At 34.3% G+C, this 24,098-nt stretch overlaps 4 protein-coding genes and 1 pseudogene across 5 annotated transcripts, besides 3 other annotated features; 1 reads left to right on the forward strand and 4 right to left on the reverse strand.

The window, feature by feature from the left end:
• Positions 1 to 7,569: 7,569 nt before the first annotated feature.
• Positions 7,570 to 7,607: a mobile genetic element.
• Positions 7,608 to 8,782: 1,175 nt separating this feature from the next.
• Positions 8,783 to 8,819: a mobile genetic element.
• A 1,309-nt stretch (positions 8,820 to 10,128) lies between these two features.
• Positions 10,129 to 10,374, forward strand: TVAGG3_0359580 (galactokinase protein; the record flags this gene model as incomplete). The annotated part of the gene is made up of 1 exon (XM_001295591.1): positions 10,129 to 10,374. The coding sequence occupies one exon, from the start codon at positions 10,129 to 10,131 to the stop codon at positions 10,372 to 10,374; it is 246 nt and encodes an 81-aa protein (XP_001295592.1).
• Positions 10,375 to 10,434: 60 nt separating this feature from the next.
• TVAGG3_0359590 (uncharacterized protein) lies at positions 10,435 to 10,755 on the reverse strand (the record flags this gene model as incomplete). Its single annotated transcript, XM_001295590.1, has 1 exon — positions 10,435 to 10,755. One exon carries the CDS (start codon positions 10,753 to 10,755, stop codon positions 10,435 to 10,437), a length of 321 nt encoding a protein of 106 aa, XP_001295591.1.
• Positions 10,756 to 10,893: 138 nt separating this feature from the next.
• Positions 10,894 to 11,178, reverse strand: TVAGG3_0359600 (uncharacterized protein; the record flags this gene model as incomplete). The annotated part of the gene is made up of 1 exon (XM_001295589.1): positions 10,894 to 11,178. One exon carries the CDS (start codon positions 11,176 to 11,178, stop codon positions 10,894 to 10,896), a length of 285 nt encoding a protein of 94 aa, XP_001295590.1.
• A 1,247-nt stretch (positions 11,179 to 12,425) lies between these two features.
• Positions 12,426 to 24,098: part of a mobile genetic element that runs on past the window's edge.
• Positions 13,282 to 14,468, reverse strand: TVAGG3_0359620 (annotated as a pseudogene). The gene has a single exon. A coding segment is annotated over exon 1 (1,187 nt).
• Positions 23,079 to 23,255, reverse strand: TVAGG3_0359630 (uncharacterized protein; the record flags this gene model as incomplete). The annotated part of the gene is made up of 1 exon (XM_051231410.1): positions 23,079 to 23,255. One exon carries the CDS (start codon positions 23,253 to 23,255, stop codon positions 23,079 to 23,081), a length of 177 nt encoding a protein of 58 aa, XP_051101140.1.

Consider the following 24,098-nt stretch of genomic DNA (forward strand, 5'->3'; position numbering starts at 1 on the left):
CATGTGTATGAGATGCAACAGTGTCTGAAAGACAGTGTCTGAAAGATGCAAATTCTAAGATACATTCTAGTGAACCATGTGACAGATGCACTTTGCATGCCACAGTTGTCATGACAGTGCAACAGTTGTCTGAGACTGCAACGTGCTTTGTCTGACAGAGTGCAGCAACATGTTACTGAGTCCTGAACAGATGTCGAAAATGAATTGCTATGAGCATGACAACTGTCGTCTGAGCATTGCACGATGTCGTATTGAATTTACGTTGACGATGAACAGGTATGTGACGTTCTGAAGATGCAACAGTGTTGACGTTATTCGAAAGATGGCAACAGTGTCTATGAGATGCAACAGTGCTCTGACAATGCAAACAGTGTGTCTGATGAGACCTTGCATACCGACTGCTGTCGTTGACAGAAGTGCACAGTGTCTGAAATGATGCAACAGTGTCTGATGTAAGATGCACAGTGCTTGGATAGATGCACAGTTCATGAGACAGTGTCTTGACTAGATGGCACAGTGTTCGAAGATCCGCAACAGGATGTCTGAACAGTTGGCACTCAGTGTCTGATGTTAGTGCAACTCAAGTGTCTGATAGATGCAAACAGTGTCTATGAGATGCAACAGTGGTCTATCTAGATTTGCAACAGTGTTCTTGATCAAAGGGTGGGATGCAACAGTGTCTGATGAGATGCACAGTGTCTATGAAGATGCAACAAGTGTTGTATGAGATGCAAACGTGTCTATGAGACATTACATGTGTCTGAAGATGCAACATGTCTATGAGGTGCAACAGTGTCATGAGCAGATTGCAACAGTGTCTGACAGATGGCAACAGATGTCTGACAGATGAAACAGTGTCTATGAGATTGCACAGTTGTCTATGAGATGCACAGTGTCTACAGATGCAACAGTGTCTATGAGATGCAACAGTGTCTAATGAGTGCAACAGTGTTCTGACATAGTGCAACAGTGTCTGACAGATGCAAACAGTGTCATGAGATGCAACAGTGTCTATTGAGATGCAACAGTGTCTGATGATGATCTATGGCAACAGTGTCTTATTGAGATGCAACAGTCTGCAGATGACAGTGTCTATGAGATGCAACAGTGTCTCATAGATGCACAGTGTCTGATAGATGCAACAGTGTCTATGAGATGCAACAGTGTCTATAGATGCAACAGTGTCTGATAGATGCAACAGTGATGAAGATGCAACAGTGTCTATTGAGATGCAACAGTGTCTATAGATGCAACAGTGTCTGACAGATTGCATAGTGTCTGAAATGCACAGTGTCTATGAGATGGCAACAGTGTCTATGAGATGCAACAGTGTCTGACAGATGCAACAGTGTGTCTATGAGATGCAACAGTGTCGACAGATGAACAGTGTCTATGAGATTGCACACGTGTCTATGAGATGCAACAGTGTCTGACATGCAACAGTGTCTATGAGATGCACAGTGTCTGACAGATTGCAACAGGTCTATGAGATGCAACAGGTGTCTGACAGATGCAACAGTGTCTATGAGATGCAACAGTGTCTGACAGATGCAACAGTGTCTGACAAAGATGCAACAGTGTCTGATAGATGCAACAGTGTCTATAGATGCAACAGTGTCTGATAGATGCAAACAGTGTCTGACAGATGCAACGTGTCTATGAGATGCAACAGTGTTCTGAGATGCAACAGTGTCTATAGATGCAATAGTGTCTGACAGATGCAACAGTGTCTATGAGATGCAAACAATGTGTATTGAGATGCAACTAGTGTCTATGATTAACAGTGTCTGAGCAGATGCAACAGTGTCTATGAGGTGCAACAGTGTCTGACAGATGCAACAGTGTCTGACAGATGCAACAGTGTCTGAAAGATGCAACAGTGTCTTATGAGATGCAAAATGTCTATGAGATGCACAGTGTCTATGAAATTTAAACAGTGTCTGACAGATTGCAACAGTGTCTTATGAGTGTTGCAACAGTGTCTATGAGATGCAACAGTGTCTAAGATGAGCAAGATTGCAACAGTGTCTATGAGATGCAACAGTGTCTTATGAGATGCAACAGGTGTCTATGAGAGTGCAACAGTGTCTGACAGATGCAACAGTGTCTGACAGATGCAACAGGTCTATGAGATGCAACAGTGTCTATAGATGCAACAGTGTCTGAAGATGCAACAGTGTCTATGAGATGCAACAGTGTCTATATTGGACATGTCATCAACAGTGTCTGACAGATGCAACAGTGTCTATTGAGATGCAACAGTGTCTATGAGATGCAACAGTGTCTGGACAGATGCAACAGTGTCTATGAGATGCAACAGGTGTCTGCAGATGCAAGTGTCTATGGATGCAATCAGTGTCTGACAGATGCAACAGTGTCTTATGAGATGCAACAGTGTCTGACAGATGACAAAGTGTCTGAAAGAGTGCAACAGTGTCTGAAGATTGCAACAGTGTCTGATAGATGAACAGTGTCTGATAGATGCAACAGTGTCTGAATAGATGCAACAGTGTCTGACAGATGCAACAGTGTCTATGAGATGCAACAGTGTCTATGAGATGCAACAGTGTCTATGAGATGCAACAGTGTATGACAGATGCAACAGTGTCTGACAGATGCAACAGTGTCTGATAGATGCAACAGTGTTCTGAAGATGAAACAGTGTCTATGAGATGCACAATGTGTATGAGAGCAACAGTGTCTATGAGACAACAGTGTCTGACAGATGCAACAGTGTCTATGAGATGCAACAGTGTCATGGCAGATTGCAACAGTGTCTGACAGATGCAACAGTGTCTATGAGAAGATGCAACAGTGTCTATGAGATGCAACAATGTTGTATATGAGATGCAACAGTGTCTATGGATGAACAGTGTCTGACAGATGCAAACAGTGTCTATGAGAGTTGCAACAGTGTCTGACAGATGCAACAGTGTCTATGAGATGCAACAGTCTATGACAGTGTATGAGATGCAACAGTGTCTATGAAAACAGTGTCTGACAGATGCAACATGTTATGAGACTGCAACACTTTGTCTGAGATGCAACAGTGTCTATGAGATGCAACACGTGTCTATGAGATGCAACAGTGTTCTGATAGATGCAACAGTGTCTATGAATTAACAGTGTCTGAGATGCAACAGTGTCTATTGAGATGCAACAGTGTCTATGAGATGCAACAGTGTGTATGAGATGCAACAGTTCTGTAGATATGAAACAAGTGTCTATGAGATGCAACAGTGTCTATGAGATGCAACAGTGTCTCATGAGATGAACAGTGTCTGAAACAGATAGTGCAACAGTTGTCTATGATTATGCAATCAGTGTTCTGCATGCAACAGTGTCTGAGATGCAACAGTGTCTGACAGATGAACAGTTTCTATGAGTGCAACAGTGTTCTTGAGAATGCAACAGTGTCTGACAGATGCAACAGTGTCTATGAGATGCAACAGTGTCTATGAGATGCAACAGTTGTCGACAGATGAACAGTGTCTATGAGATTGCAAAGATGTGTTATGAGATGCAACAGTGTCTGATATATGAGATGCAACAGTGTCTATATGAGATGCAACAGGTGTTCTATGAGAATGCAACAGTGTCTATGAGATGCAACAGTGTCTATGAGATTGCAACAGTGTCTGACAGATGCAACACGTCTGTCTGAAGATGCAACAGTGTCTATGAGATGCAACAGTGCTCTATGAGATGGCAACAGTGTTCTCATGAGATGCAACAGTGTCTATGAGATGCAACAGTGTCTGAAAGATAGTGTCAAACAGTGTCTATGGATGCAACAGTGTCATGAGATGCAACCAGTGTCTGAAGATGCAACAGTGTCTATGAGATGCAACAGTGTTCGTGATTTGAGATTGCAACAGTGTCTGACAGATGCAACAGTCGTGACTTGAGATGCAACAGTGTCTATGAATTTGCAACAGTAGTCTATGACAGGATGCAACAGTGTCTTATGAGATGCACAGTGTCTGATCAGACGATGCGCATACGTGTCTGACAGATCAACAGTGTCTATGAGATTGCAACAGTGTCTGAAAGATGCAACAGTGTCTATGCAGATGCAACAGTGTTCTATGAGATGCAACAGTGTCTATGAGATGCATACAGTGTCTATGAGATTGCAACAGTGGTCTATGAGATGCAACAGTGTCTATGAGATGCACCAGTGTTACTGACAGATGCAACAGTGTCTATGAGATGCAACAGTGTCTGACAGATGCAAACAGTGTCTGATATGATCTGCACAGCTGTCTATGAGATGCAACAGTGTCTTATGAGATGAACAGTGTCTGCAGATGAACAGTGTCTATAGATGCACAGTTGTCTATGAGATGCAACAGTGTCTGATTAGGATGCAACAGTGTCTGATTAGATGCAACAGTGTCTATGAGATGCAAACAATGTGTATGAGATGTCAACCAGTGTCTGTGAAATTTAACAGTGTCTGACAGATGCAAACAGTGTCTATGAGGGCAACAGTGTCTGACAGATGCAAGCCCCAGTGTTCTATGAGATGCACAGTGTCTAGTGAAGATCGCCAACCAGTGTGGCTGATAGGCGCTGACATGCGTAATGCAACAGTGTCTATGAGGAGTCTAAATGCAACAGTGTCTGATTGGAAGATTGCATACAGTGTCTGACGGATGAACATCTGATAAGCAACAGTGTCTGATCAGATGCTTGACATCGTGTATGAGATGCAACAGTGTCTATGAAATTATCTAACATGTGTCTGTTGAATGCAAAGATGGCAACAGTGTCTATCAGATGAAACGTGTCTGATAGATGCAACAGTGTCTGTTAATGATGAGAGCAACGAGTGTTCTATGGATGCAAATCGTTGAAAGATTGCAACAGTGATCTCTAGTAGAGCACTACAGCGAATCAATCGTAATGCCTAGTCTCTCCAGTAACAAGCTGATCTGCTATATTAACTTTAAAGCCAAATCGATTCACATTGTTGCTGGTAAGTCTGATTGCTTCAGATAGAGAGCATGAATTGCTTCTTTATCATCTAATCCCCATCCCCCTTGTTCCCGATTGGATGACATGGACAATTCATCTTTCTCTAACGAAACAAAATGACACTTTTTTGGCGGCTTATTGACTCAGAAAAATTTGAGAGTTAACGAATAATTTTGGCGCCAAAAATAATTTCTCTTAATTTATTAAATTTAATATACGCACATCCATAAGTTATGCTATTTTTTCTATTTATTTTGTTCTAAAATTCTAAATATTTTTTTTTCATAACATAAAATATGATGTCTAGTCTCATTTACATAACAACATGCCTTAGAATAGGTTTTTTATTCTTTTTGTCACTTTAAATTAAGAATAAAAAGATAATTTAAATTGAATATTTGCGATTATTCTCACTAATGCTGCTTCCTCTTTTATTAGGTAGACGACAAAAAGTTAGCCTTGGACTCCCATATCAGATTTTTGATTGGTTGCGTATATAATGAGCTGGGATTGATAGACGAAAACCCAGTGAGAAAATTTTTGACGCCCAAGTTATTTTTTCTGGATAAGATATTATATGGATAATTGGATAGAAAATACAATTATATAATCTTGTACCTGGTTTAATTAAGCTAATTGTCATCAGAAACTTGTAATTTTTATGAATTTCAGATTTTCTTTTCATTACTGCTTTTCTTAATAGGTCAAGTTCTTATTTACGTTATAAAGTATGATATTTACAAATATCAAGTTATCGTGTTTTTTGAGAAATTATGAGAAACAAACAAAAATGAAAAAGATAGGAATGGCAATGAATAGTGATGTGGGTATAGAAAATGTAAGAGATATGAATGCAAAGCAATCAGTATTTAGGACATTGACCATAGATTTCGAAAAAAATGCTGCATATGAGCGAAACTATGATTATATTATAAGGCTGTCATTTAAAGCATAATGAAACTATTCCCTTTTCATTTTAATCGAATAAGATAGTAAAGATTTTTGAATTAGCTAGAAACTGATGAGATGTTTTCACAAATCAGATTTTTAATCTCTATAATGCATAATTCACTCAATATCTCAATTTTGATATTGCGAGATATTTTTGCTATCGGTTTCGCAATTTTGACACAATAGCAAGAGGGTTCTATAAGCATTATTATCAACGTAGAATCTGAATATCATATCAGAAAATGTCGCAAATCTGACATTTACCAGACCAAATAGCAAAAATAATTGAATACTTTTCGCAAAAACTTTAAAAATCGATAAAAATATGAAATATAGATATTAAAGAGACCTTTTTATATAATATTCATAAAGATTTTCCAAAAATATGATACCGCAAAATTAAAAAAGTGACGTCTTGAGTGGAGTCAAAGGTCGAAATTGCTAGCTAAATGTTTTTTAGCGAAATTGCGTATTGTACGTTTTTTCGCAAAACGAAACCCTTAATTTAAATTATTTGTTTTTTATTTTGTTGATTATATTTGTTGCCTTTTACATTCAATATTTGTGAGTTTTTCAGAATGATAACGGAAAATATAAAAAACATCAAAAATATTGCTTATTCCTTCTATAATTCTTAAAATGGCAAGCTACAATTAAACAATCAAACAATCTATTACACTAGATATTGATCATAAAGAATGCTCGATAAAATTATTCAAATATTGATTTTATAAGAATATGAATGGAAATAAATATTAAGGAAACATGAATAGAATGTAAATTAATAACAAAAACAAACGAATTTTTAACTAACAAAAAATTGCAAATGCTTTGGTCGAATTTCTGAAGCATAATGATGTATTGCTTTGGGAATATTACTCTCCTCGGCACAGGAAATCAGTAAAGGATATAGCTCATTCAATAAGACACGATCCTCGAAGTTTCCAACCCAGGGTTCTACACAAATTGTATTGTTTGGTTGCATTAAACCTGATCCAAGTATATCATCGACAAGAATCACTTTGTTGAGAGGTCTATTGATTAAATTTAAGTCTTTTAACGCATAACCAAGTTTGAAAATGCAGGAATCTTTAAAAAAGCAGTGTTCAGTATTTACAAAAGGAGCTATATGTTTGATTATATTCTCTGAATACTCCTTCGATGCAGCAGTAAAAAAGAAAATTTCGTAAATTTCTGAAATCTTTTTTAGAAACTCTGTTGCACCAGGCCTAATATGCACAAAGTATTTCTTTGAAGAAACATCCAATTCAAACTCATGGTTACTAGTCGGACATACGGTAGAATAAACTAAAGTACTGTCCAAGTCAAGCACAAGGCATGGAAGTTTTGCAGTGCACGAAAATAATGTTCCTATGATAAAGGATTTTAGTGCGGCAAGTATACCGCCACTCTCCTCCTTCATCGTTTCTATCAATTGAAATTTTTATCCATTCAATTTCATTATTAGCCGACAAGAACGCAAAAGTTTTAGAATATTACTTATTGACATTTATTTACTCCTTTTGAGGATTTTTATATTGAAAAAGGATTTTGCTTTCAATTTTTGCAATCTCTGGCACTTTTCATGATTCAATTTGGGAACGAATATCAAACAATACAGACCTGAAAAGTAATTTATGTTGTAAACAGAAATTCATCAAAAGTGACACCTCAGAAAAGCTAAAATATTGAATTTTTGGAACTTTTGATAGAGCACGTTTTTAAATATTAATTAAAGTAAATGTATATTTTGTAAAGATTCTTTTTAATAAAAAAATAAAATTTTGAAGAAGAACACAAAATCTTCTGAAAAATAATATCACATAAACTCATATTATTTTCTAATATATAACTATTTTATATAAAAATCAAATTCAATGATCTTAAAAGCGAAGGATAAACCTCAAAATTTACGAATATAATGAGTGGGAATATAATGCTTATCTATCATAAAACCATATGAAATATCAATTTTTGCTTTACGCCTAATTTTTGACGACAATTAGCAAAAAATGTTAAATGTTAACACTCAGTCCATTTGAATATGAAAAAATAAAATTGACTTTGATTAAATGTTTTATTTATCATGCAATTCTTCTTGCGACCAAAGATTTGAATAAAACTTCAAAAAAATAAATAGCTTAAAAAATATATACGGTAGTGTTTACTATAGATGAATAGTATATTAAATTCTATTAAAATGGATTTGATCCAAAAAATATAAAACCAAAAATAATTGTTATAATTTAAATGAAGAAGTAATTAAAACGATTTTATTTATGATCAAATTTTATATATTTTTTTGGATCAAATCCATTTTAATAGAATTTATATACTATTCATCTATTAGTAAACACTAACCGTATATTATTTTTTAAGCTATCTTATTTTTTTGAAGTTTTATTCAAATCTTTGGTCGCAAGAAGAATTGCATGATAATAAAAAACATTTAATCAAAGTCAATTTTATTTTTCATATTCAAATGGACTGAGTGTTAACATTAACATTTTTTGCTAATTGTCGTCAAAAATTAGGCGTAAAGCAAAAATTGATATTTCATATGGTTTTATGATAGATAAGCATTATATTCCCACTCATTATATTCGTAAATTTTGAGGTTTATCTTCGCTTTTAAGATCATTGAATTTGATTTTTATATAAAATAGTTATATATTAGAAAATAATATGAGTTTATGTGATATTATTTTTCAGAAGATTTCATTCTATATGCCTATGAAAAGTACTCTCAAAACCAACTTTTTCCTAATTATAATTAAATCTAGAATATTGTATTATGCTTAGTATTATTTCATTTTTCTCATTCAATTTAGAATTTACAAATGTCAAAAAATTGAGAGTTGTCACTTTTGATGAATTTCTGTTTATTACAATTTATAGAAATTCTTTTAAGTCCCTTTTAAACATTTTCTTCCTAAATTTTAATTAATCAGCTATTCTTCAGATTTTTCACATCATTGATGACAAATCTCAAATTATAATGATAACACTAAACACATTAACACAATGGATAATAATGATGTAGAAAGTTCAATTAAATATTCCAATTATTAATTCTACATGTAGGTTGAAAAAAAAACGAATATTTCTAACCGAAGGAAATCGGTTCTACAAAATGCAATCTGATTTGTCTCTGCACATAATCAATTATGCTTCTTCATATACAACTTTAAACAGACAGAAATGCTTCCAAAGCGCTTGTATTTCATATATTTATTCAAAGAATTAAAAATTTACCAAAGAAGCTTTTATATCAACTTTGTATCTTTATCGATAATAGAATGTATAATAAAATATCTGTTTGCGAAAGATCATATTATGGGGTTACCAGAAATACATCAACATATCCAATTTTCTTGCAAATATATTTTTGAGCTTCTGGAGAGGGTGAAATTGAGTCATGATATTGCTGCAGATTGATTTTTATATATTACAATAGGAATGATATATAAGAGAATCAGAAATTTCACTTATAAAATGTATAACTGAATCTATACAATTCAACATTCACTTCCTTTGTGAATTCTTTTTCATCATAGGAGAGATGCCATTGTAAAATATGAAAATATTTTAACATATGTTAGATAATATTTTATCAATATTCACCGAGGGCAAATGAAAATACCAAAAATAGCAATGGAACTACTGTTCTTCATTATACAGTTCATATTAATAGCATAGAAATAATTAAAGTTCTCATTTCGCAAAGTTTAAGTGTCAATATGAAAAACGATTATGGACCTACTCCTATTAGATATGCAGTTAATGAAGGATTTAACAATTTCTTTTAAATTACATGTTGCAAGGTAGAGTAGTCAAACAATGAAATTTAGGACAAAATAGATGTAAAGTCTAATTATTGCTTTAAGATTTTGGCCCACATTTGATGCATAAAATTCATTTCACACTAGTGGCTTTGCAATATTTTCATTTATTAGCAAAATAATAAACTTTCATTATGCAGTTTTTATTTAATTAAAGTCATTTCAAGAGCCTTGTACCGATAAACTAGCCTTGTACTGCCATTTTATGGTGATGTAAAGTATTCAAAAAATTTGCAATGTAAACCATTACATGGCAGAAACTTTAAAATAAACAAAAACATGACACTTAGTACAGGGGCTTTTTGGCTGGTGAAGTCAGATAAAACGTGGCTCAAGTGCTCGTTTAAAATTAAAAATGGAATTTCTCACAGTCGAATTTCTTGGTAGACAACAAAAGTTTATCATCAATTGTCGCGCCGAAGGTATGACATATAGTCAAACTAAGCTTGCATGGGAGGAAGAATACCCAGATCTCGGAACTTTAGTTAGTATACATATCAAGGGTACTGAGGCACTGCGCGCCTCCGTACACCACTTAACCTTAAATATTTACAAAACCAGTAACGTATATTTTACAACACAAACGACAACACTAACTTAACCTTAAATATTTACAAACCGCCAACCACTAATGACTTCACTAATGTAAAAATAAACGTTCTCACTTACAAAAGTATTGCAACTCCTCCCATTGCTGTGCTTCACATAACAGTTCATATTCTTCTGACTCACTTTCTTCTTCATATAGGTCAAAATCACTGTCATAGTTTATACCTGTAAGTTTTGACAAATGTAATGAAACACGTTTACCGTTTGTATCGTATGCTTGTATAAACTTTCCATTCTTCATTCCTTCATAAACGCTCAAACTAACTTTACCCTTTCTCCCTCGTATCTGATAGAATGTATTTTCACGAGGAACGAAGAACAAATTCTTGAACTCATGACCGTTGTAGTTTGTTATCTCAATAGTTTTCGTCATTTATATAAAAATAAAATAAAAATAAACTTAAAAATAAATGATATCACCACCCTCACACGTATGAAAACATAGCACAAAAATAAGTTTAGGGTAGATGGTTAGATCTAACCTCATTTCTACCCTGTTGAATTCATTGCTTTATTCCTCACTGTCGTCTGCTTTCTCCAACTCTTCTAACTTCTTCTTAAGTTCAGCAATGTTGTCCTCATGAAGTTTAATCTTCCTTAATATACCTTCTTTATCTAATGGTTGCTTTATCTTTCTAAACTGAACTCTACCATCCTTCATAGTATGAATGTAAAAACCTTCTGGAATAGTTCCTGATTTAATGTATTCTACCAAAAACTTTTGTTTCATTGCTTCAGTGACTTTATTTGTCATTTCAATCAAAGGTGAAGCTAGCACAGCGATAATGGATTTCATGACTTTTTAGTATTTCATGCAATCTTAACAGATAGCCTTACAAGTACTTCCAGTGTCCCTAGCTGTCCCTCCTTTTTATATAACTCCATGACATTTATAATCTCGCGAAACTTAACAGGTAGCATAACAGATTAAAATCAGATGAGGTTTTGAACCAAAATTTCTAAGCAACGTTGTCAAGGATTTTGAGGAACTAGGGACAGAGTGTGGCAAAGTCCAAGATTTAATTTATCTTCATCTGTTTCATCAGCTATCTCATCTAATATGCCAATATTTTATTCATAACTCGTGGCAAACTCACTAACTTTCATTATGTTCATCTGCATGCTTCATCTGATAGAAAGTATGACTTTCATTAACTCTGTGAGATAATGAAAACTACTAGGGACAGAGACCATGGCAAAGTTTATGACTTTCATTATTTCCAGAACTTAATGAAAACTACTAGGGACAGAGACCATGGCAAAGTTCATGATTTAATTTATTCTCTCACTAACAACAACCACAAACTCCAACACTAACGACAAGTACTAACCTCAGCACAAATGACAAACACTAACAACAAACACAAACTCCAACACTAACATCAAGTACTAACTCCAACACAAATGACAAACACTAACAACAAACACAAACTCCAACACTAACGACAAAAATAAATGTCCTCACTTCTTAACAAAGTAATATGTGCTTCTTACACCACCATAGCTCAAACGTTTCTTTTCAAACATCGATTGAAACTTATTTTGAGCCATTGGTTTTAGTCTCTTTTTCTTCAAATACGCCAAGAAATCTTCTTCACATCTTTTCACTTCATAGCCTTCTTTAAACTCCTCCTTGTTAAGTTCTATGAAATCCTTTATCTCATTCTTTGTTGCAATGGCTTCTTCACGAACGACATCGTGAACGACCTCCTCACTGTTCTCGTGTATGACCTCCTCACTGTTCTCATGAACTATTTCAACACTGTTCTCATGTATGACCTCCTCACTGTTCTCATGAACTATTTCATCACTGTTCTCATGTATGACCTCCTCACTGTTCTCATGAACTATTTCAACACTGTTCTCATGAACGACCTCCTTACTGTCTTTCATAAGCGTTTCAAAGTCTCTTTTACTCATTACTTCAATCTCATGCTGTTCACAGTAGTACTTAAACTCACTGTATATGTCTTTGTTGTATGTTATATTGCTTCCCATGTACTCCATGAATTTTTCAAGCACTTCCTCATAATTCACTGTTTCTTTCTTTCCACGACCTTCTAATATCATACTTGCTTCGTAAATATAACTTCTTGCAGAACCGTCTCGCTTTCTACTTCTCTTCACAAATTCTCTCATCTTACCACCAAATACATTTGAACTACATGCAAAGAATTCATTCTCCTTCGCAAATTCTTTATATCTTCTGTAGCACTCTGTACAATTCCATCCGGATACAAACTTTTCATAGAACTCCTCGTAAAACATTTGGTAAGGTGTTTTGTTCATTTCGATGAGTTCTTGTTTAGCCCTGGTGAATGGTATCTTCCTTACATCAAATTCACTTAAATCTTTCTTCATGAAGTCCGTCAGTAAGTTTGAATAAAACTCTTCATTAAAGCTTTCAATGAGATTTGAGAAATATTCGTAATTTCCTTTGTATCTGCTGCTTACGTCAATGACAACAAATCTTCTGTCGTCTTTGTCAATCTTTACTGAGTTGAAGTTGTTAGATATCATGATGATATTACAAACATTCTCTATCTTTCTTACTGGCTGACACTTCTGATTTAAGTCCAACTGAGTCTCTGTTACTATTGACTTTAGTGCGTCGTGGTTCATGACCTTAGACGTATCGCATGAGCTTAGTTCATTGCATACGATGAGCTTCATGTTCTCAATAGCAGCATTGAATCTACCAACCACATTCTCTATTGCCGTTATATTATTGTTGGCGTACTTGCTAATGAGCTCGCATAGAACATTACTAAGTACATTCTTACCAGTTCCTTGCTTTCCTATTAACAAAAGTACTGTTCCAGTCTTTCCACAAGGATTTGAACGATGTAGGCGAACCAGTTCAAAACATACTCATAAAGCTCTTCATCCTCATTACATATGACATCGTGAACATGTTTCAAATATCCTTCAATAATGCTTTCATCTACTTCATTCAGTACCTCATACTCATATCCTCTGAAATAGCTGTAAATGTCATCTCTTTCGTCAAAGAATCTCATGCCTGACTTCATAAGATAGTTCTTGTTCTGACCCGCTTCATAAATCATCAGTGCGTTCACATCCTTCTCTTCAATACGTCCTACATAAACACTCTTCATGAGCTTATTGAATTCCTTGCTATCTACTGACACAAGTGTTGTTGTGTCTCGTATTCCATCATAACCTTTCACTAGATATGTCATACGTGCTCCGTCAATAACGACAACACATCTTCTTAAGTCATTTATAACACTAGCTATGTCAATACCTTCTTCACTCATGTACTTATTTCTCCTCAAGTCCTTTAGTGTGAAAGTGTCTCTAAGTTCTATTTCAAGCAATTCATTTACACATCCTTTACAATACTTCTCTATAAAATATTTCTGTCGTTCTTTACTAAGTTTCTTAACAGCTCTGAAGAAACATGTGTTTTGACTCAAACATCCTTCACAACTTCTCTCATTCATTCCTAGTTCTTTCATGTCATTATCTTCAACCTCTATGGTCTCATTGACTAAGGTCAAAGGGTTCTTAGTCATTGCTGGTCTTATCTGAAACAATGTTTGTGCAACAGGTTTAACTAGTTCAGCAACGTCCTTCCTTAATATGAATAGCTGTTTCCACTCATCTTTGCTAACAGTTCTTTCATAACCACTGACAGTAATGATTTCATTTACTGACCTTAGACACTTATGTTCTATCATTTGTATTGCTTTTGTGTAAGGCTTTCGTGAGCATAGGTTGTATATGTCATTCCTGCAATGTTCATTCATGCCAATAGTACTAAATCCTTTCTTTGCTGTTGAGTGCATAATATCCATTAGTTCCTGTGTTCGTATTGCTGTCTCATAAAATACAAACAAGACCTTTGTCATCTATGATGTACTTACCGAAAACATTGCTTATATTCTTTAACCATGAAATAACATCCTCATTCATGCTGTCAAACATGAAGTAAGGTCTTACATACTCTTCACTTATAAGATACTCCACAAAGTACTTGTTAAGCTCTATGTCCTCGTGAGCGATTTCATTAGGTTTGATATTAGTTCCTTTTGTCATTGCTGTCATGTACTTCACTCTCATAGTTCCTTTCAATAGCGTAAAAGTACTTCATTGTTTCATAACTGCTCTAAATTCTGTTCAAAATTCGTACAACATAACTTTTTAACATTAGTGAAAGAACATGAGCGAAACAACAACATCTAACATTACAGAAGAAGTCAATGACAATGCCGATGAAAACATTACAGAAGGAGCTAGTGAAAATATTGACGAGTTCAGTGAGGAAGAAGATATTGAGGACGTCAATGAGAACGTTAGTGGGAACAAACTCAATGGGAAACATTGAGCTTAGTTTAAACAACAAAACACATTTAAAGCATAGAATTATTGCAGAACAGTGGATTGAAAATCCAAACAATTTGAAAGAAATAGACCATATAAATCATGATAGAACGGACAACAGAATCTCAAACCTTCGTTGGTGTTCTAAATCTGAAAACAATAGAAATAAAAGCAAGTATGGCGATATAGTTTATGAGTTCGTTGATGAAATATCTGACGAAGCTGTTGAAATAACAGATTATGGTAAGCATTCGTTTGAGTTCTACTACTATGTTGAGAATGAGGACGCATTCTATTATTATACAGGTCTTAACTATCGAAAACTTCATATAAACTTTACAAAAACAGGTGCTGCTTATGTTTGTATGATAGATACAGAAAACAAGAGAGTAATCTTATGCATAAACAAATTCAAACGCTTGTACGGCTTCATGTAGGACAAACATTATTTTTCAACACTAACGCCAACACGTAGGACAAACATTCATGACTAACATTACTGTATAACATAAATGATTTGTCATGATTTCATCGTTTATGTTTTGTCGAAACTTCTTCATCGTAATGAACGTAAATGACCCAAAAATAATGTTTAGGTGAAGAGGTGAGATCTAACCTCTTTTCTCACCTCATTGAATTTTCATGATTTCTTCATCGTAATGAGCGTTTATGCTTTGTCATGATTTCTTCGTTTATGTTTTGTCAAGACTTCTTCATCGTAATGAACGTATATGTTTTGTCATGATTTCATCGTATATGTTTTGTCAAACATGAGCGTTTATGCTTTGTCATGATTTCTTCGTTTATGTTTTGTCAAGACTTCATCGTAATGAACGTAAATGACCCAAAAATAATGTTTATATTAGAATGTTAGATCTAACACCTTTTCTAACATGTTTTCTACCCTCTTGAATTTTCATACGGAATCTCTTCTCTCGGTTTTCCGAGGGAAGCAATCATATGAGGAAATTCTTCTAAAATTTCTTTTATCTGTTGGTTTTCAAACCAATGATATGCTTGCTTTGTAGAACGAAGAGTATTATAAGGCATTTTGTGAAGAATATAGCAATCGCCTGAATTCAGACGCTTTTTATACAAAATTCACGCAGGAAAATTCTTGAGTTTTGGTTGAAAGAATACGGTCAAGCCAAAGTGGCTCGACCTCAAAACAAACATTTTATGAGCTTACTAAGGAACTTATGAATGAATTCAAAGGTATTTGCATACATCCTGACCTCGTTCATTTTGTTGTTGAATTCAGCAAAAATAATGTTTAGGGTAGATGGTTTTTAGGTGTCACTACGTCACCATGTCACCAGGTCATTTAACTTCTCTGAAAAAATGTGACAACATGACATTTTGACAACATCACAGGAGGAAGCAGTTATGAATTATTTTTGAAGAACTGAAGGTGTCACCATGTCACCATGTCACCAGGTCATTTAACTTCTCTGAAAAAATGTGACAACATGACATTTTGACAACATCACAGGAGGAAGGCAGTTATGAATTATTTTTGAAGAACTGAAGGTGTCACCATGTCACCATGTCACCATGTCACCAGGTCATTTAACTTCTCTGAAAAAATGTGACAACATGACATTTTGACAACATCACAGGAAATAAATGTTTACGTTAATGTTTTGTCATGATTTCATCGTACATGTTTTGTCATGATTTCATCGTAAATGATTTGTCATGACTTCATCGTACATGTTTTGTCAAGACTTCTTCATCGTAATAACGTACATGTTTTGTCATGATTTCTTCATCGTAAATTTTGTCATGATTTCTTCGTTTATGATTTGTCAAGACTTCTTCATCGTAATGAACGTAAATGTTTTGTCATGATTTCTTCATCGTAATGAACGTAAATGTTTTGTCAAGACTTCTTCATCGTAATGAGTGTAAATCAGACAAAAATATATTTTAGGTGAAGAGGTGAGATCTAACCTCTTTTCTCACCTCTTTTCTCACCTCATTGAATTTTCATGACTTCTTCGTATATGTTTTGTCAAAACAACGTAAATGTTTTGTCATGATTTCATCGTAAATGTTTTGTCATGATTTCTTCATCGTAATGAGCGTAAATGATCCAAAAATAATGTTTAGGGTAGATGGTTAGATCTAACCTCATTTCTACCCTCATTTCTACCCTCAGCCGCTAAGCGGCGAGACCCAAAGGGTCTTGAATTTTCATACGGAATCTCTTCGTAAATGTTTTGTCAAGACTTCTTCATCGTAATGAGCGTATATTCTTTGTCAAACATGAACGTAAATGATCCAAAAATAATGTTTAGGGTAGATGGTTAGATCTAACCTCATTTCTACCCTCATTTCTACCCTCAGCCGCTAAGCGGCGAGACCCAAAGGGTCTTGAATTTTCATACGGAATCTCTTCGTATATGTTTTGTCATGATTTCTTCATCGTATATGTTTTGTCATGACTTCTTCGTAATGAACGTATATGTTTTGTCAAGACTTCTTCATCGTAATGAACGTAAATGATCCAAAAATAATGTTTAGGGTAGATGGTTAGATCTAACCTCATTTCTACCCTCATTTCTACCCTCATGAATTTTCATGATTTCTTCGTAAATGATTTGTCAAACATGAGCGTAAATGTTTTGTCATGATTTCTTCATCGTACATGTTTTGTCGAAACTTCATCGTACATGTTTTGTCATGATTTCTTCGTAAATGATTTGTCGAAACTTCTTCATCGTAATGAGTGTATATTCTTTGTCAAACATGAGCGTAAATGTTTTGTCAAGACTTCTTCATCGTAAATGTTTTGTCAAGACTTCTTCATCGTAATGAACGTATATGCTTTGTCGAAACTTCATCGTATATGTTTTGTCATGATTTCTTCGTAAATGATTTGTCGAAACTTCTTCATCGTAATGAGCGTATATTCTTTGTCAAACATGAGCGTAAATGTTTTGTCAAGACTTCTTCATCGTAAATGTTTTGTCATGATTTCTTCATCGTAATGAGCGTATATGCTTTGTCATCATGAGCGTAAATGATCCAAAAATAATGTTTAGGGTAGATGGTTAGATCTAACCTCATTTCTACCCTCATTTCTACCCTCATGAATTTTCATACGGAATCTCTTCGTAAATGTTTTGTCATGATTTCTTCATCGTAATGAGCGTAAATGTTTTGTCATCATGAGCGTAAATGATCCAAAAATAATGTTTAGGGTAGATGGTTAGATCTAACCTCATTTCTACCCTCATGAATTTTCATACGGAATCTCTTCGTAAATGTTTTGTCATGATTTCTTCATCGTAATGAGTGTAAATGTTTTGTCGAAACTTCATCGTAAATGTTTTGTCATGATTTCATCGTAATGAGCGTAAATGTTTTGTCATCATGAGCGTAAATGTTTTGTCATGACTTCTTCATCGTATATGTTTTGTCATGATTTCTTCATCGTAAATGTTTTGTCAAGACTTCTTCATCGTAATGAGCGTAAATGTTTTGTCATGACTTCTTCATCGTATATGTTTTGTCATGATTTCTTCATCGTAAATGTTTTGTCAAGACTTCTTCATCGTAATGAGTGTAAATGTTTTGTCAAACATGAACGTAAATGATCCAAAAATAATGTTTAGGGTAGATGGTTAGATCTAACCTCATTTCTACCCTCATGAATTTTCATACGGAATCTCTTTGTAAATGTTTTGTCATGATTTCTTCATCGTAATGAGCGTAAATGACCCAAAAATAATGTTTAGGTGAAGTGGTGAGATCTCACCTCTTTTCTCACCTCTTTTCTCACCTCATGAATTTTCATGACTTCTTCATCGTAATGAGCGTAAATGATTTGTCATGATTTCATCGTTTATGTTTTGTCATGATTTCTTCGTTTATGCTTTGTCAAACATGAGCGTAAATGTTTTGTCATGACTTCTTCATCGTAATGAGCGTATATGCTTTGTCATGATTTCATCGTATATGCTTTGTCGAAACTTCTTCATCGTAATGAGCGTATATGTTTTGTCATGATTTCTTCATCGTAATGAGTGTAAATGTTTTGTCGAAACTTCATCGTAAATGTTTTGTCATGATTTCATCGTAATGAGCGTAAATGTTTTGTCATCATGAGCGTAAATGTTTTGTCATGACTTCTTCATCGTATATGTTTTGTCATGATTTCTTCATCGTAAATGTTTTGTCAAGACTTCTTCATCGTAATGAGCGTAAATGTTTTGTCATGACTTCTTCATCGTATATGTTTTGTCATGATTTCTTCATCGTAAATGTTTTGTCAAGACTTCTTCATCGTAATGAGTGTAAATGTTTTGTCAAACATGAACGTAAATGATCCAAAAATAATGTTTAGGGTAGATGGTTAGATCTAACCTCATTTCTACCCTCATGAATTTTCATACGGAATCTCTTTGTAAATGTTTTGTCATGATTTCTTCATCGTAATGAGCGTAAATGACCCAAAAATAATGTTTAGGTGAAGTGGTGAGATCTCACCTCTTTTCTCACCTCTTTTCTCACCTCATGAATTTTCATGACTTCTTCATCGTAATGAGCGTAAATGATTTGTCATGATTTCATCGTTTATGTTTTGTCATGATTTCTTCGTTTATGCTTTGTCAAACATGAGCGTAAATGTTTTGTCATGACTTCTTCATCGTAATGAGCGTATATGCTTTGTCATGATTTCATCGTATATGCTTTGTCGAAACTTCTTCATCGTAATGAGCGTATATGTTTTGTCATGACTTCATCGTAATGAGCGTAAATGACCCAAAAATAATGTTTATGTTAGAATGTTAGATCTAACACCTTTTCTAACATGTTTTCTAACATGGAGGATTTCATTAGATATAAATATTATTTGGTGAAAGTATCCTAAAAATATTTGATGGACTTTAACTAAAATAATGTTTAGGGAAGAATGTTTATATCAGATGAAACAGTAAAGTATTATATCTATTAAATCGTCTATGATGTAATTGTGTATAGAATGAAATGAAGGAAGAATATTTATATCTAATGAAACAGTAAAGTATTATATCTATTAAATCGTCTATGATGTAAATTGTGTATAGAATGAAATGAAGGAAGAATGTGTATATCTAATGAAATCCTCCATGTTAGAAAACATGTTAGAAAAGGTGTTAGATCTAACATTCTAACATAAACATTATTTTTGGGTCATTTACGCTCATTACGATGAAGTCATGACAAAACATATACGCTCATTACGATGAAGAAGTTTCGACAAATCATTTACGAAGAAGTTTCGACAAATCATTTACGAAGAAGTCATGACAAAACATATACGTTTAGTTTCGATGAAGAAGTCATGACAAAACATGAGGTGAGAAAACATGTTAGAAAAGGTGTTAGATCTAACATTCTAACATAAACATTATTTTTGGGTCATTTACGCTCATTACGATGAAGTCATGACAAAACATATACGCTCATTACGATGAAGAAGTTTCGACAAAGCATATACGATGAAATCATGACAAAGCATATACGCTCATTACGATGAAGAAGTCATGACAAAACATTTACGCTCATGTTTGACAAAGCATAAACGAAGAAATCATGACAAAACATAAACGATGAAATCATGACAAATCATTTACGCTCATTACGATGAAGAAGTCATGAAAATTCATGAGGTGAGAAAAGAGGTGAGAAAAGAGGTGAGATCTCACCACTTCACCTAAACATTATTTTTGGGTCATTTACGCTCATTACGATGAAGAAATCATGACAAAACATTTACGAAGAGATTCCGTATGAAAATTCATGAGGGTAGAAATGAGGTTAGATCTAACCATCTACCCTAAACATTATTTTTGGATCATTTACGTTCATTACGATGAAGAAGTCTTGACAAAACATATACGTTCATTACGAAGAAGTCATGACAAAACATATACGATGAAGAAATCATGACAAAACATATACGAAGAGATTCCGTATGAAAATTCAAGACCCTTTGGGTCTCGCCGCTTAGCGGCTGAGGGTAGAAATGAGGGTAGAAATGAGGTTAGATCTAACCATCTACCCTAAACATTATTTTTGGATCATTTACGTTCATGTTTGACAAAGAATATACGCTCATTACGATGAAGAAGTCTTGACAAAACATTTACGAAGAGATTCCGTATGAAAATTCAAGACCCTTTGGGTCTCGCCGCTTAGCGGCTGAGGGTAGAAATGAGGGTAGAAATGAGGTTAGATCTAACCATCTACCCTAAACATTATTTTTGGATCATTTACGCTCATTACGATGAAGAAATCATGACAAAACATTTACGATGAAATCATGACAAAACATTTACGTTCATGTTTGACAAAACATATACGAAGAAGTCATGAAAATTCAATGAGGTGAGAAAAGAGGTGAGAAAAGAGGTTAGATCTCACCTCTTCACCTAAAATATATTTTTGTCTGATTTACACTCATTACGATGAAGAAGTCTTGACAAAACATTTACGTTCATTACGATGAAGAAATCATGACAAAACATTTACGTTCATTACGATGAAGAAGTCTTGACAAATCATAAACGAAGAAATCATGACAAAACATTTACGATGAAGAAATCATGACAAAACATGTACGTTCATTACGATGAAGAAGTCTTGACAAAACATGTACGATGAAGTCATGACAAATCATTTACGATGAAATCATGACAAAACATGTACGATGAAATCATGACAAAACATTAACGTAAACATTTATTTCCTGTGATGTTGTCAAAATGTCATGTTGTCACATTTTTTCAGAGAAGTTAAATGACCTGGTGACATGGTGACATGGTGACATGGTGACACCTTCAGTTCTTCAAAAATAATTCATAACTGCCTTCCTCCTGTGATGTTGTCAAAATGTCATGTTGTCACATTTTTTCAGAGAAGTTAAATGACCTGGTGACATGGTGACATGGTGACACCTTCAGTTCTTCAAAAATAATTCATAACTGCCTTCCTCCTGTGATGTTGTCAAAATGTCATGTTGTCACATTTTTTCAGAGAAGTTAAATGACCTGGTGACATGGTGACGTAGTGACACCTAAAAACCATCTACCCTAAACATTATTTTTGCTGAATTCAACAACAAAATGAACGAGGTCAGGATGTATGCAAATACCTTTGAATTCATTCATAAGTTCCTTAGTAAGCTCATAAAATGTTTGTTTTGAGGTCGAGCCACTTTTGGCTTGACCGTATTCTTTCAACCAAAACTCAAGAATTTTCCTGCGTGAATTTTGTATAAAAAGCAACCGTCTGAATTCAGGCGATTGCTATATTCTTCACAAAATGCCTTATAATACTCTTCGTTCTACAAAGCAAGCATATCATTGGTTTGAAAACCAACAGATAAAAGAAATTTTAGAAGAATTTCCTCATATGATTGCTTCCCTCGGAAAACCGAGAGAAGAGATTCCGTATGAAAATTCAAGAGGGTAGAAAACATGTTAGAAAAGGTGTTAGATCTAACATTCTAATATAAACATTATTTTTGGGTCATTTACGTTCATTACGATGAAGTCTTGACAAAACATAAACGAAGAAATCATGACAAAGCATAAACGCTCATGTTTGACAAAACATATACGATGAAATCATGACAAAACATATACGTTCATTACGATGAAGAAGTCTTGACAAAACATAAACGAAGAAATCATGACAAAGCATAAACGCTCATTACGATGAAGAAATCATGAAAATTCAATGAGGTGAGAAAAGAGGTTAGATCTCACCTCTTCACCTAAACATTATTTTTGGGTCATTTACGTTCATTACGATGAAGAAGTTTCGACAAAACATAAACGATGAAATCATGACAAATCATTTATGTTATACAGTAATGTTAGTCATGAATGTTTGTCCTACGTGTTGGCGTTAGTGTTGAAAAATAATGTTTGTCCTACATGAAGCCGTACAAGCGTTTGAATTTGTTTATGCATAAGATTACTCTCTTGTTTTCTGTATCTATCATACAAACATAAGCAGCACCTGTTTTTGTAAAGTTTATATGAAGTTTTCGATAGTTAAGACCTGTATAATAATAGAATGCGTCCTCATTCTCAACATAGTAGTAGAACTCAAACGAATGCTTACCATAATCTGTTATTTCAACAGCTTCGTCAGATATTTCATCAACGAACTCATAAACTATATCGCCATACTTGCTTTTATTTCTATTGTTTTCAGATTTAGAACACCAACGAAGGTTTGAGATTCTGTTGTCCGTTCTATCATGATTTATATGGTCTATTTCTTTCAAATTGTTTGGATTTTCAATCCACTGTTCTGCAATAATTCTATGCTTTAAATGTGTTTTGTTGTTTAAACTAAGCTCAATGTTTCCCATTGAGTTTGTTCCCCACTAACGTTCTCATTGACGTCCTCAATATCTTCTTCCTCACTGAACTCGTCAATATTTTCACTAGCTCCTTCTGTAATGTTTTCATCGGCATTGTCATTGACTTCTTCTGTAATGTTAGATGTTGTTGTTTCGCTCATGTTCTTTCACTAATGTTAAAAAGTTATGTTGTACGAATTTTGAACAGAATTTAGAGCAGTTATGAAACAATGAAGTACTTTTACGCTATTGAAAGGAACTATGAGAGTGAAGTACATGACAGCAATGACAAAAGGAACTAATATCAAACCTAATGAAATCGCTCACGAGGACATAGAGCTTAACAAGTACTTTGTGGAGTATCTTATAAGTGAAGAGTATGTAAGACCTTACTTCATGTTTGACAGCATGAATGAGGATGTTATTTCATGGTTAAAGAATATAAGCAATGTTTTCGGTAAGTACATCATAGATGACAAAGGTCTTGTTGTATTTTATGAGACAGCAATACGAACACAGGAACTAATGGATATTATGCACTCAACAGCAAAGAAAGGATTTAGTACTATTGGCATGAATGAACATTGCAGGAATGACATATACAACCTATGCTCACGAAAGCCTTACACAAAAGCAATACAAATGATAGAACATAAGTGTCTAAGGTCAGTAAATGAAATCATTACTGTCAGTGGTTATGAAAGAACTGTTAGCAAAGATGAGTGGAAACAGCTATTCATATTAAGGAAGGACGTTGCTGAACTAGTTAAACCTGTTGCACAAACATTGTTTCAGATAAGACCAGCAATGACTAAGAACCCTTTGACCTTAGTCAATGAGACCATAGAGGTTGAAGATAATGACATGAAAGAACTAGGAATGAATGAGAGAAGTTGTGAAGGATGTTTGAGTCAAAACACATGTTTCTTCAGAGCTGTTAAGAAACTTAGTAAAGAACGACAGAAATATTTTATAGAGAAGTATTGTAAAGGATGTGTAAATGA

This window comes from Trichomonas vaginalis, chromosome V, assembly GCF_026262505.1.
Source record: "Trichomonas vaginalis G3 chromosome V, whole genome shotgun sequence".
NCBI classification, from domain to species: domain Eukaryota; phylum Parabasalia; order Trichomonadida; family Trichomonadidae; genus Trichomonas; species Trichomonas vaginalis.